At 51.9% G+C, this 15,093-nt stretch overlaps 1 protein-coding gene across 1 annotated transcript in view; it reads right to left on the reverse strand.

The window, feature by feature from the left end:
- The window catches only part of GABBR2 (gamma-aminobutyric acid type B receptor subunit 2), a 341,390-nt gene that overhangs the window by 50,935 nt on the left and 275,362 nt on the right, over nucleotides 1-15,093 (reverse strand). Inside the window, exons 12-13 of the mRNA XM_081803256.1 lie at nucleotides 11,323-11,430; nucleotides 3,308-3,430 (exon numbers count right to left, since the gene is read on the reverse strand). Coding sequence (XP_081659382.1) covers nucleotides 3,308-3,430; nucleotides 11,323-11,430 — 231 coding nt within the window. The remainder of the gene's footprint in view (nucleotides 1-3,307; nucleotides 3,431-11,322; nucleotides 11,431-15,093) is intronic.

Consider the following 15,093-nt stretch of genomic DNA (forward strand, 5'->3'; position numbering starts at 1 on the left):
CGGGAGAATCTCCTCCACGGGTCCGTCCCGTTATTTGCCAACTCTTCATCCTATTTACTTCTAACCGCTAACAGAATCTACGTGATCTAAAGTGCTCCCGCTTATTTGTCTGTGTGTTTACTATCTGCCCCCCAACTAGCCTGTGGGTGCCATGAGATCGGGGGCCAGGGCGCCTGTGCTTGCCTCTGTCTCCCCAGCGGAAGACATGTGCAGGGGTGCTGGCTGGGCAGTGTGTGTTTGGGGGGGGTCTCTGTGACGTGGTTCTGTCCTGGAGAAGCTGGCGGTCCAGTGAGGGCAGGGGCAGGGATGCACGCAGCGGAGCTGAACAGCACGCTAAGTGTCCCGACAGAGGAGTGTCGGGAAGCTAGGCACAGCAGTGGGGAGGAACAAGAGCTTAAATCTGGTGGAGCCAGGGAACTCAGGGACACATCCCTGTAGAGATAACCCAGGGGCCTGGAACTGAAGTTCATTTACTTGTCAGAGAATGTTCTGGAAGGGGGAACAGCATGGGCAAAGGCCGGAAAGCGTAACACAGAGCAAGGCCTATGACTAGAATCCTGGGATGTTCAGAGCGTCCAGAGCAACCAAATGCGTCCAAGGTCGGTGGGGGTCGGTGGGGGTCGGGGGGGGGGGTAGGGACAGACCACAAAGGTCTTTGATCACTTCTCCCCCAGGCAGAGACTTTCTCTCTCACTGGGGGCCCTGGACAAAACAGCCCCTTGAAGGACAATTTAGGACACCTCATCCCCTGGGCACACTGTTCAACCACCACGCCGTGTCCGACGGAGGAGGGCCGGAGAGAAATCAACTGGCTGCCTGGTGCTGCTTGGTGGGAAAACGACAATAAGGTCGACAAAGCAAAGGGTTCTGCTGCCATGGCAACAGCATGACAGGGCAACCCTAAAAATAAGAGGAGGAAAAGAGGAGCAGGCCAGAAAAGGTTCACAGAGAAATCTCAGCAGATACCTGGAGGGAAACTGAGACGGAGTGTCTGGGCTGAAAGCCAGGGAGCTGGCTGTCCTCCAGGCCTCACCTTGGAAAGTCTGGATGCCCCTTGGCAGGAACGTCCCCTCCCCAGACTCAGTTTCCTCATCTACGCAGTGGGGCATTTCCATGGCCCCCCTCGGCTCCTCTGTTTGAGACCCGTTGCCCTGGAAGGTGGTGCATGGGCCAGGGTTCTCTGCACAGAGCCACCGAGAGCCTCCGCACTTACTTCAGAAAGGAAGGAAGAAAGGTAAGGTCAGTGATAGCAAACCGTCACTTACGCTAATCCGACTGCACAAGGTTGATCTCCTTTAAAGGGTCCAGGGGGACTGGCTTCCCGGGTCCACTTCCCGGAGTCTGCTGACTCAGGCCGACGCCAGCCCTGCGGCCTCTCCGTGCCACAGCCAGAGTGTGGGGGACCCCTGGTGCATACTTGGCCTCCACCTTAACCTTGAGTGAGGTGGCAGCGGCTCGTCTCCCCAGCCACCCCACCCCGGCGAGGCTGCGAGCCAGTGGACGGGTCTGGCCTCCGTCCACCCGCCCAGCTCCAGTTCTTCAGGCCGGCTCTGCGCGCCTCGCTTTCTCCCTCCCTGACATCCTGGGCCTTCGGTCTGGCCGGCGCTCTAACCCGAGCCCTCACCCGCACAAAGTGAAAGCACTTCCCTGCCCACTTCACAGATCTGTGCCCCCGGCCAAGGTCTGTGAGAGGCCCTAAAAACTGCAAAGCGCCATCTGTGGGCTGAAAGGCAGGGAGGGGAGTGTGTGAGAGGGTAGTTAGTGGTGTTGCCACTAACCTGCTAGGTAGCCTTGGGTCACTTAAAGAATCTCTTTGGGCTTCTGTTTGCTCATCACTAAAATGGGGCCAAGGGGGGGGACACCCGCAGTACAGTTACTGTGAGGATTCCGTGAGTTAACGCGCAGAGCTGGCTACCACCACCGTTGCTGTTGCGGTTATCGGCGTTAGGGTTGGTGACGAGCAACCCCCGGGCCTCCCTAGCCCAGAGGCCCACCTAGCCATGACAGTTCTTCCTCCTGTTGACACCCCGTCCGGATTTCCAACTCCTGGCGGTGGAAGAGGAAGTCTCCAGGGTGGAGTGGGGTGGGGCAGGACAGCTCCTTTGCCAACTGTGGGTCATGAGTAGTGACCAGGCGTCACCTCCCCTCTGGAGCCTGTCTGCCCCAGTGACCTCCTGCCCCCTCGGCCCACGGGTACAGCCCGCGTCTGGGCCTTCCTCCTCGGCAGTCCTGGCCGTGCCTGCCTGGAGTCCTGCTCCCTCCCGAAGTGAGGCTGAAGGCCGGGAGACAGAGGCCCCGGCCCTAAGGCTGTCTCCTACATCTGCGCGGGCAGGAAGGGGCATTCTCTGCCCCGGCACTGGCTCTCTGACTTCTCCCTGTGCTGGGTAAACCCTCTATCTGTTCCCCTGCAAATGAAGCTGGGCTTCTTATTTGCTAGAAAACCATCTTGTCCAGAAGGGTAAAAACCTCTGTCCCCAGTGCATAAAATGACCAATTCCACATTAGCTTAAGAATCCACACTACATTCCACAAAAAGATTTCTCTAATAATGCGGACACCGGTTCTCTCGGTAGAATTTGCTACACCATATGGAGATCAGGATGCATGGCGCACGCCATTCAAGCCCGGCCCTCTCCCATGAAGGCAAGTTTAACTGTTCTAAGAGCAAGGCAACAAAACCACAACTTCCAAAGGGTCTTGAACTTCCCTAATCTGGAGCACCCTGGGAAGACCAGTGTGAGAAGAGGGTAAGGCTGAACGCAAGACTATTAAAATATATACTTTTATGTAATTTTATGTAAGGTTCTTTATTTTAACAGAACTCCTCACTTCGAAAATCACATAGTAACTAGAAGGAGCTACCAGAATGTTTACTCCCGAGTAGCACTCCTTAGGGAACTTGCTTAAAAGGAGGTTGAAACTCAATGTATTTCTGGATGGATGAATCCTATAAATGCGGGCTTTGACAACGGGCAGAAAATATACTCATTTAAATGGCCTAACATTTTTTATTTCTGCATATACTAATATCACTAGACAATTCTTTCACTGTGCTTTCCCCAGGAGTGAAGACTTTCTATTTGGCCTTTCTGGAATGTGTCTCAAATGGAACAAAACAGAACTAAATGAGGAGTTTCTGATGGGGAATGTGGGCCCACGTGGAGCTGTGAAGATTCCCCTGGAACAACCTTGATTTCATCTTAAGCAGCGCCCTTGGGGCGGTCAGGGCGACGTGCTGCCTCCCTGTCCCAGAATGTCTGGGAGCAGCGTCCCCGCGGGCCTCCCTCCTGCCGCCGTGGGCACTTACCTCCATGCTGTACCTCTCCACCGTCCTCCTCAGAGGATCTACAGCCTGCCAGCAAATCAGGATGCACAAGTCGATCAGCAGCATGCCTCCAACAATCACCAGCAGCTTCTGGTCCTTGATGATCTGCAGGGAGGGCAGGGCCAGAAGGCAGCAGACGTGAGAGAGCTTCCCCACCAGCAGCTAAGGGGCGGGCTCAGGGGTTTCAGAATCTCTCGAGACTCTCCAACACCCACAGGAGAAATCCAGCCACACTCCTTTGCTTGGCATTCAAGGCCTCTCATGAGCTTGGCTGGACCACTCCCCAGACACACATGTGCACTTACTTAGGTTTGAGGACTCCTAGTTTCTGGACCTGCTGTGACTTTCACCGTCCCACCCAAACTCCCACCCCCAGGCCTTTCTAGGTGCCAGTTCTGTTGTCTGAGACATTCTATTCTTTATGTCTGGCAAACTCCTAATGATCTTTAAAGATCCAGATCCCTGTCACTTCCTCCACGAAGTCCCCTCTAACTCCCACAGGAGAATTAATTACTCCTATAGCACTTTGTTCACATACTTAGCCGGAGAAGTCATAGTTACTACTATTAGGAGAACAAGGAGAAGAACAGCTACTATTTAGTGAACATGTACTCTGTGCCTGCCTCTAGGCTGATTAATGGGTTACATACATTATCTCTAATAAAGACAGATACTATTATTATTCCCATTAAAAAAAAAGATTTCTTTATTTTAGACACAGAGAGAGAGAGAGTACGAGCAGAGGAGGCAAGAGGAGAAAGAGGATCTCAACTAGACTCCACGCCGACTGCGGAGCCCGACATGGGGCTTGAACTCACGACCCCGAGATCATGACCTGAGCCAAAACCAAGAGTCGAACGCTCAACTGACTGAGCCACCCAAGTGCCCCTAATTATTCCCATTTTATGGATGAAGAAACTGAGGTTTGTGAGGGGCTAAATAACTTGCTCAATGTCATACAGCTAGTATGAGGTGAAGTCCAGATTTGAACCATGCTCTGCCTTTCTCCAAAGTCCACACCCTCAGACACTTACAGCAGCGACCAGATGCTATAGCGACCAGATGCTATAGTGTTTTATTCTATCCTCCTCAAGAAACTGGGGAGCCCCTGACAGAAGGGAAGCTGATTTTATTTTTTTGTGCATCCTCAGCAGGGCCTGGCAAGCAGTAGGCACTTAAAAGTTTGATGGATCCAATTGAGGTGAAGGAATATTAAAAAAAAAAAAAGAAATATAATTTCCATCCCTCTTTGCAGCCTGGGATGTCTTAATTACATGGTGAAACTCCCACCCCATTTTATGTCTATTTGACAGGGACTGGCCTAGGGACAAACACGGCCAGCTCCAAAGATAACCTGTATTTCAGTCATGGCACGGTTATGTGCCTCCTCCCCCAACAGCTAACGTGATGAAGTCGTTCTGGAAGACACTATAGAAAAACAAACAAAACTGAGGCAGAAGCTTAAGAAATATCACCAGGTCCAGCTTTTAATGATTAAAGCCATTTTAAAAGGAGAAATAGAAACTCAAGAGGCCTCTGTGTTGCCGAATTGTAAAAGAACAGGAAAATATTGCTGAGTTCCTGCCAAAGAGATCAAATCCACCAAAACTGCTTTATGTGGAGGCTGGGCACTGGCAAAGCCGCCTCTTTGAGATTTTCCAGAGGCATCCAGGGAACCCCTGATGCTTTGCAGAAATCCTACTTAACCCTTGCCCTCTGGGGAACTAGGCAACTCCCTGCTAGCCTTAAGGAAGTGGGGCAAAAGGAAGACTTGCCCAAGGAGCTCAGGACACGGAGGACAGGCTGGAAGGGGCCTCTCTACTTAACGCTCCCCCGGAGCTGTTTGAGCCCCCAGGCACGTGCCCACACTGTGCCTGACCCTGGAAGTTCCTTCTCCCACATTCCTGCTGGTACCCCCCTACCCTGACCTCAACACTGAGCCCGAGCAGCTGCTCCTCAGGGATCCCAGGCATGCCCTGCACAAGGTGCGGGCTGCAGCCGTGTTCCGGTCAGCGTGGAGGTAGGGACCAACTAGTCTCCCCTCTGTGCCCTGGCGCCTTGTACAGAGGCTGGCTCTCAGACATTCCTGGAGAATGTTTGGGGAATGAATGAATGAGCCTCAGGAAGAAGCCAGGAGAAAGTGGCACTGTAAAGTCAAGGTCCCTGCCTCCTGCCCGGGGCTCGGGTCCTACTTCCCATGGGACTCCTGCTGCTGTAGCTTCTTACCCTCCTCATCTGACAGCCCCCAAACCCTTCGGGGCACACACCTTCTTCTCCTTGTCCTCGCTACAAGGCTGGGGGACAGTCACTGGAGTTTATGGCCACGCTCATTGCCTTTGGAGCCCCAATGACAGTTGCAACTTCACATTTATTTGTGTGATCATTTGGTTTGTGTCTCTCCTCCCTTCTGGGCTGTGAACTCCGTGTGACTTGGTTTTGCTCATCACTGTATTCTTAGTGCCTGGCTGAGGCCTGGCAGAGAAAAAATGCCCCATAAGCTCTGGTCGATGATGATGGCCTAAGAAAACATGCCCCGAGCACCCACTCCATGCCAGGCCTTGTGCTGGGCATCGGAGATGCAGAGAAGGACAGACACCGTTGTTGCCCTCCAGGGGCCCAGAAGGTTGGGAGGAGAGGCAGACTTGCGTTGGATGAATCCAAGAGGGTGCGGGGAGGTGATGAGGTGGCTTCACGGAGGAGTTGCTGGAGGCCACTGGGGAGAAGGGACGTCAGACAGAGGAAGCAGCTGGAAGAGCTGAGGGGCTGGGTCAGGGGAGTGACCGCATCATGTCACCCCTGGTTCAGGATTCTCCTGTGACTCCCCATCACCTGGGTGATAAATCCAGCCAAACTCCTTTGCTTGACATTCAAGGTCTTTCCCGAGTTTGGCCTGACTACTCCCCAAACACACACATGGACTTGTTAATGCTTAGCCACTCCCGAGTCTCTGGCTGAGTTGTGATTTTTTTCCCTCCAGACCTTTGTAGGTGCTGGTTCTTTTGTCTGAAACGCCCTGGTCTTTCTGTGAGGGGTTCTGTGTGAGTGGGGTGGGTGGGGTGGCTGGAGAGGGGGTTAGCTGGAGGGGGAAAGCCTGCATGACACTGGAAAGGGGCCCCTACACGGGGCTGCTGGAGGTTGAAGCATCATGATGGGGAGTTCTCTGCAGCATGGAAGGGTAGAGCCGAGGAGGGGAGCCTGCAATAGGAGGCCAGTTAGGAGTTGGTGCAGGCGTCCTGGTGAGCAGGGAGGAGGCTCGATTCAGAGTAGTGACTATCGTGATGGTCAGGAAGATGATGGTGCCACAAATACCAGGCAGGTGGAGTTGCTGGCTTCAGCCTCTGAGTTCTCTCGCCTTCCCCAAACCTCCCCCACCAGCAAGGGTCGTCACCTCCAGATCCCCTGAGACAACAGATCTATGACTCTTCACGGTCTACCTTCCAGGAGGCAGTGACCTTGAACATGCTCAGCACTGATTATCATGTCGGTGCACACTGATGCCATCACGTTGAGCTCTCTCTCTGAAGCCAGGAGCCTACTAGCGCTCCAGTCTCAGTGGGTGCAAAGGCATACAGTAATAATGATTCAGCTCAGGTTCTGGAATTAGATTTGAGTGTGAATCTTACTAATGAGCTGTGTGGCCCTGGGTAAGTTTCTTAACTCATCTACAAAATGGGGGCACTAATCACATAAACTGTCTTAGATTACCAAAGTCTGGTTTATTATAACTGTTCAACGGCTGTCGGCTATTATTACTAAATGTCACTTTCGATCGTTGTTTAGAGCAGGGATCAGCAAACTATGGATTTGGCCCACTGTTTGTTTTTGAAAATAAAGTTTTATTGGAACACAGCCATATCCATTCATTTATGTATTTGTCTATGGCTGCTTTCATTCTCCAACAGCAGAGTTTAGTGGTTGCAACAGCAATTCAACGGCCGGCAAAGTCCATATTTGGCTATCTGGCTTTTTACAGAAAAAGTTGTCTGATTCCTGAGAAGAGCATTGGTTTATTTCTGAAGAAATAGAGCATTGGTTTATTTCTTCAAGAGACTTTAGATATTTTGCTGATTCAGACTGGCCTTCTGCTAGGACCAACTCATTGCCTAGTCTCAAGGACACCATTCCAGGGGAGTACAAAGTGAATGGTGCCCCAGCAGTTGGGCAATGCATATCACTCAGACGACTGGTGCTCTCCGGTGAAGCTGCTGAAAGCTCTCTCTTGGCATTTTGCTGAAGTTGAGCCCACAGGAAGGTCTGTCCCCATGTTACCGTCTGCAACAGTAGTACCAAGTCACATGTAAACTTGCTTTTTTTTTTTAATTAACAAAATTTTTAAAAGTAATTTCTACAACCGACATGTGGCCCAAACTCACTACCCCGAGATCAAGAGTTGCCTGCTTCACTGACTGAGCCAGCTAGGCGCCCCTGTAGTGAGCTTGCATTGTCCTCCAAAAAAATATCTGCCTCCAGAACGAAAGATTTCATCTCTGCTCTTGTCTCAATGTCTCTATTTGGTCCTATTAAGATGCAGACTAAAGACTGTAGTAAGTCTTCCAATTCAAGATTTTATGATTGAGCTTTAGAAAAAAAACAGTAACATGCCATAAAAACACCAGATTTGGAAGCATTAAGTCCCCACATGTCAATATGTCCTTTAATAGGCTTCTCTTCCTCTAATGTCTTTAAAAATGTGGCCATATGGGGTAAAGTTGGTGTTATGTGTGTTGGGGAGGGCATGCCATTGTGGGTTGGGGGAGGAGGAGGCACGAGCCAGGGAAGGAAGAGAAAGATAAAAAGACTATGAAAACAAGTATATATTGCATTTGCAAACTTATGTAAATCCAGTAAACATGTCAGTAAAAAAATGAAAGGACCCATCTTAAAAAACAAAAAGTCTAAACTTTAAAAGAAACCAATAAAACAAGACAACAACAATAAAAACCAACCTTGGCTAGCTACATAAAGGGTTGGACTCATGGAGAATTGAATTCCAGTTTTGACCTGTACTTGCCACAACCCTTTTAAGACAATCTGGTTCCCTGACTTGGGGGTTTTAAGGTATAAATTTCTCTTCTACACCTTTAACCTCCTCTTCTTTGTTGATAAGGGATGCTCGGTGGCAGCACTGAAAACCTGTTCTGAAATAACTAGAAAGCAAAACTAGAACAAAAAGTTTCTCCCCCTGGGATGGTGTGTTCATCTAGCCTTAGCCATTTTCGGACCAGACAAAACTGGTGACCAAATCTTGTACTCAAAGCCTTTGGCAGTTTCTCAGACAAGCCCCTTCCCAGGGCCCCTGGCCCACCGCCAGCCTGAGTTCCAGCTGCCTTGCTCTGGCCCCCCAGAAGGTGTGGCCACACCACAGCCCCGCCCCCCACAGAGCTCTCGGATGACTGAACTCCCCAAGTCTTCCCTGACATGGTTTGTCAATTGTTGCCAGACAACTGGGAGTCTTCTTGCTCAGCGATCACATGAGTAATGGAAAATAAGGGCCGGTTCTTTATTACTGATGACAATATGGATGAATCACATATTGACACAAAGGAATCAACACTGTGATTCTTTGAAGCCAGGATGGAGTTGTTATAAATGGCAGAGCAATTCTAATCACAGCCACCGCGCAGGAGGGGCCCTAGAAGTCACTTGGTCCCTTGGTGCGCTCAAACTTTGGCTTGCATCTGCATGGCTGGGGGTGCTGGTGAGAGAAGGCAGGATCCTGGGCTCCACCCCAGGGTCCTGATTCTTAGGGCTAGGGTGGGGCTTGAAAATCTGCATTTCTTCTCTCTCTTTTTTTTTTTTTTTTAAGATTTTATTTATTTATTTGTCAGAGAGAGAGAGAGAGAGCACAAGCACGGGGAGTGGGAGAGGGAGAAGCAGGCTTCCCGCTGAGCAGAGAGCCCGATGTGGGGCTCGATCCCGGGACCCTGGGATCATGACCTGAGCCGAAGGCAGATGCTTGACCAAGTGAGCCACCCAGGTGCCTCTCTGCGTTCTTTTTAAAAGTAGGCTCCATGCCCAGTGTGGAACCCAACGTGGGGCCCCAACTTATGACCCTGAGAACAAGACCTGAGCTGAGATCAAGAGTCGGATGCTCAACTGACTGAGCCCCCCAGACAACCCGAGAATCGGCATTTCGAACAAGCTCCCGGGTGAGGCCTACAATGCTGCTGGTCCAGCCCACACTCTGAGTAGCTCTGATCTAGACCAGAGGTCTTCCGCTCTGGCTGTGTATTAGTATCACCTGGGAAAGTCTTAAAAGCTCCTGATGCTCAGTTCCAGCCCCAGAGAGGTGGTTTCAAATGGCTTGGGTTGGGTTACTTCTTGGAGTTTTCAAAAGCTCCCGTTTGCTTGAAATGTGCAGTCAGGACTAAGAAGGACTGGGGGGCCATGCTTCTCATTTTACAGATGGAAGGGAGCTGTCACAAATGCTGCTGAGGCCCATGAGGGAGGGCCCTTCAGGTGAGCACAGGGAGTGGGTGGCAGAGACTGACTCTTTCCTCCCTCTAAATGCAGCCTGCAGTTTCCCTGAGGTGGTCCAGGTAGGGGGCAGGGGGCAGAACAGAGAGGACAGTCCTCCCTCATCCGGACAGCAGCTCCTAAAGCAGCCCCGGCAGGTGGAGGGGCTGATGAGTGAGTGGTGCCACCGGGCACCGGGCAGAACCACAGCCCAGGAGACAGTACCATTTCAATATGGCCCCATTTCACAGATAAGGAAACAGAGGCCCTGAAAGAGGAAGACCCACGGCAGGTCAGATGCTCCAGGGGGCGGAACAAGAGGGGCGGCTGCTGCAGTGGGATCAACCCCTCAAGTCCGTGTGGGGGAAGGATGCACGCATGCCTCCTGTGGACCAGATGTGGCCGGGGGCGGGGGAACCGCCACATGGTCCCCTGGGGGAGTATGGCACCCACATCAAGGGCGCTGCCCGAGGGAACGTCCTGGATCTGGGGCCTTTGAAAAACCCACAAAAGCCCCCTAGGAGAGTCTAAAGGGTGTGCTTAACCAGGCCTAGCAAGCGCCATGGCAGCTCCTTCCACCGCTCCAAGCTCCAACTCCAGAGGGTTCGGAAACCTTGGGATGGGGATGACAGGGAAACAGCTCAGGCTTGCAAAGGAGAGAAGCAGCCCAGCACACCATCTCTCCCAGGCGGGGCAGCTGGCCCGCTGCAGGCCTGAGCCGGGGGACGCTGTGCCTTTGAAGGCAGTTTGAAGTTCTGAATATTATGACGGACTCCACGTGTTGCTGGGCTGGCCAGAGGGCCTTCAAAGTCATGAGACTCGTCTTTTTCTCTAGAAGCATGGGAAGAACTGTGCCACCGGAAGAGTTAACATGACAGTGGTGGAGAGAGTTTCTCTAGGATTACATCCTAAGAGTCAAGTCGAGTCAACGTTCTGGTTACGCGTAACCACATGGGTGGCAAACGCTCTCCACCCACACCAAGGCCGGGCCCCTGTTCTCTCAGGGCCTCTGTGAAAATGGAAGCATTACATTTGGTCTGTGTCCTGTTTCACTCCCCTCTTGTAAGGGCTCCTCACTGCCCACAAGTTAAAGTTCAGATTCCTTTCTGTGGCTCGTCTCGTACCCTGTCCTGGCAAACACCATGTCCTGGCCGCAATGAGCCTTTGCCAACTCTGGGAACACACCCAGCCCCTCCCCAGGCCTCCATGCGTGCAGCTCCCTCTACAGGCCTCTGCCTAGCTAACCCCCACTCACCCTCCAGGTCTCAGCATTGGGGGCACTTCCTACATGAAGCCTTCCCTGAGTGCTTGTACCCCCAATGCCCCTAGACATTTCCAGCCAGCCTTTACCACTGTGTGTTGTAAATGCTTTGTTAGCTGTTTGATTTCACTAGGAGGCTGAAGGTGCTGGGGATGGGCACTGTGTGTAGCTTGAATCCCCAGCAAATAGCCCAGGGCTAAGCACATTGTAGGTGCCTAATAATATTTGCTAAATAAATGCCAAGTGAACATTGCAAACATCCTGAAACAGGAGTGATTACCTTCTTCTTCATTTTCACATTTTTGAAGATGGCGTGGACCCTCCATGTCTTTGCAAACATTGCCCCAAAGGCGGTTGTGTAGCCCACGGTGAGAATCCAGGTCCTGACCTAGAGGCCATGAGAAAACAGAGACATTAACAACTCCTAGGTGGACTGACCTCACCATTTAGGAGAATGTCCCAACAGGGAGATTCTAGGTGATGTCTATCTTACATTCTGTAGAGTTTTACTATCATCAAGAGTCCTTCAATCACATCTCAATTTGATAGACAGTTCTGTCAGCCACTCACTAGACCCAGGGCCCTGGGCACAGGGGCCTGTGAGGTTCAAATTCTGCCTTCCATGGGCCCACAGCCCAGAGGGAGCCAGTCACAGAAGAGGCACAGAGGCGCCCAGGAGCACTGAGGGGTCACTGAGGGACTACAGACCAGCCTTCTGGTCTTCCCCCCTCCTTCCCTTCCTTCTTTAGAGCCTTTTAGATGAGGAGACAGATCTGCAGAGGTGAACATAATCGCTGACTTCCTGTCTCCTCACCTGAGTCCGTAGGAGACCAGATGGCCCCAGGAACCTCTTCCATGGGACTCCCAGCTCCCGGGTTGTGGGCAGCAGGTAGGGGAGGGCACTGAGCCACAGGGGCTGAGACTGGGCAGGAGAACCAGCCTGCTGTGGTCCTTCTCCAGGGCTCAGCAAATCCACCACTCTGGTGGAGCATGGCAAGACTCAGCCAGAGCTGGCCCCAGGGACACCTTGCTGGCAGCTGCACCCAGGCCAGCTCCAGACCATTGCAGGGGCTGTTCAGTTAGGGAGGAAGACCGGAACAGAAGGGCCATGACCTTCCTGCTCCCATTAGGGGCCTGCCTCCTTGGGTCTTGGGAGAAGAGAGAAGCAAATGCTGCCTGGGTCCTACCATCCAGCCCCATCTGCCATGGTCGCTGTGTGGTTCCTACTGCACTGTGTGACCCCAGAGTCTGGATACTCAGCACCAGGCCAGCCTGGCCCCTGAGCCCACCATTGGACCTTAGGTTCCTGCTCAGACTAAGGCCCTATCTGGCTCTCACCTATTCCCCAGGATTAAATGTCTCCTGATCCCCAGCCCTGCATTGGTGACAGACAGGCTGGACCCCTGCAGGCTGGGATGGATGGCCACCATCTGTTAGGTCGTGGGGGCATCCTGGATGCCGATTCCCTGGCTGGCCTGCCGTCACGGCCAGACCCCAGCCTCTCCAGATTCCCCCCTCACCGGCTGGTCTGGATACCCTCCCAAACTGAGCAGACTTGCCTAGCTCCAGCCTGTGTGTCACAGAGTCCTAGGGCCTCCTGCTCACTGGGATGAGAAAGCCATGTGGCTGTGAGCTTCGATTCTGGGCTTTGGTCTTTCCTCTGCTCTCCCTCAGCTCTGTTGTGCTAAGTTCCCTTGGAAAGATCCGCCCCCCCCCAACCTCAGCTGAACACAGCAGGAAGGTGAAGGGAGTAGGAGAAAGAGGGAGACAGCCAGGCTGGAGTAGACAGGTGAGGCCCTCCGTGCCCCAAGGAATCGGACACAGCAGGTGTGCCTGGCCACACCCTGCCCCTCCAGCCCAGGGTGCCTCAGCCTGTGTAGGAAGTTCCTAGAAATGCTCCCAGCCGACTTCCTGCATGGAGTACCTTCACTCTGCCCTTCTAGCAACTTGGCTCTCTAGCCTCCAGTTTCCAGAGACAGAACATGTCCCCTTTCCATTTTATTTGTTTTTTTTTTTTTAAAGGTTTTATTTATTTATTTGAGAGAGACACAGTGAGAGAGGGGGCACAAGCAGGGGGAGTGGGAGAGGGAGAAGCAGGCTTCCCGCTGAGCAGGGAGCCCAATGCGGGGCTCGATCCCAGGACCCTGGGATCATGACCTGAGCCGAAGGCAGACGCTTAACGACTGAGCCACCCAGGCTCCCTTCCATTTTATTTGTGAAAGCAGGACCTGGCAGAGAAGATGGCGAGGCCGGCCCCCTAAGGAAGGACAACAGCATCACAGTGATTGCTCAGGTCTGAATGCTGACAATGGGACAGGTGGAGACGTCACTTTTTTTTTTTTTTTAAATTTCAAAAGCAAGGATAACTCAGACAGGCAAGAATGAATCACAGTACTTTAGAGAAGGCACCGGAGGGCCACATTATTACCCATATTATAATCCAACAATGCAAGAAAAGTGAACAGAACAGGCGGGGAGGAATAATAATGCCCAATTATTGGGAATTTAGACCTGAGCTTAATCAAAGACCAGCTCACAAATCTGTAGTCTGTCAGGGTTGCATAGGACCTTACAGATCATTCATTCATTCATTCATTCATTCATCTGTTCACTTGGTAAGTATTATTAGGCTGGAGGTTAAGTGTATAAAGATAAAAACAACAAATAAAACAACAATAACAAAACAGAGTGGTTTTTTTTTTGAGCCACCAGTTGAGTGAGAAAACCACTTTGCAGATGAAGAAACTCAGAGACTCAGGGCATTTAAGACATTTCTCTGAACCACGGCACATAGCCGCAGAGCTGAGCCTGGAACCCAAAGCCTTGACCCCCGCCCCCTCTCCCCTACATCCTGCTGCCTCCTCCTCAGATAGAGGTTCCTACTCCGAAGCTGGTTCATCCACACCCAGGAGTCAGCTGTCAAAGGGACAGGACACACAGGGGGAGGGGCGCAGGCTAGCCCACACACTCGTAATGCTAACAGGTCGGCAGGAATGTTAAGACAATGGCTTCCAAGTGTTTTGACCATGTTCTCCTATCAGAAAGAACAACTTGAAACATGAACATAAAAGGCAACGTGGACATTTGAAAAAGGATGGTAGGGGATGAAATCGTCTCATTTGATTTTTATGTGGCCAACAAAGATCTCTTATTTTGGGTGGAAATGTCACTCCAGCGTGCTTAGCATTCTTAGAGTTGCTCTGACTTATGTTTTCTTTGAAGTAATCATTTCTGGGCCACTTGCCTGTTTTTGTAAGGCTAAATTCATTAAGACTCAATACTATAAATTAGTTACACCTTGATAATACAAACCTAACCTGGCATCTGGAAACAGCAACATGTTGCCATAAATGGAAAGCGAAGAATGGCTGAGGGGGCCTGGGCAGGAGAGGGTTAATGGAGCATGCTCCCGACCCCGTCCTTAGGAGGGCCTGCTGGCCAGATTGACCCTTGGCTGGCGTCTGGGAACTTGGATTTGGGGACAGTTCCCACCGTCCCCTCAGTGATAAGAGCGACTCTTGGCCTGAGCTGTTTGGGCCAACACCACGGTTTATGCGGCATGCCTGCTTTCCTTCCGGGGCCCTGGAATTTTGGTACGTGCTGAGCAGAGGGGGCCCGGGTGACCTGCCCCCAACAAAAATCCCGGGCTCGAAGTCTCCAGTGAGCCTCCCTTGGATGGGATTCAGGGTGTCCCATGTGATCCGCTGGGAGAGGCGCATGGAAGTTCGCGCCTGGTTTCCCGTGGACTTTGCCCCATGTGCCTTTACCCCCTGTGGATTCTGCTCTATATTCTTTCTTTGTAATAAATCACTGCTGTGAGTACGACCATGTGCTGAGTCCCGAAGTGAATCGTTGAACTGGGGGTGGTCTTGGAGCCCCTTAGCACAACACCGCACTGTCGTCTGGCGTCAGGGATCGATCAACCACGCGGTTCTCTGGAGAGTTCCTGCATCTGACGACTGGACACTGCACCAGGGCTCCAGGGCCATTCCAAGTATTACACCTGAGTAAAGCTGAATTTCTTTCATATTTTTCTATATAAAAACCAAAA

Source organism: Leptonychotes weddellii, chromosome 14 (assembly GCF_054177405.1).
Source record: "Leptonychotes weddellii isolate Sample4059 chromosome 14, ASM5417740v2, whole genome shotgun sequence".
In the NCBI taxonomy this organism is placed as follows: domain Eukaryota; kingdom Metazoa; phylum Chordata; class Mammalia; order Carnivora; family Phocidae; genus Leptonychotes; species Leptonychotes weddellii.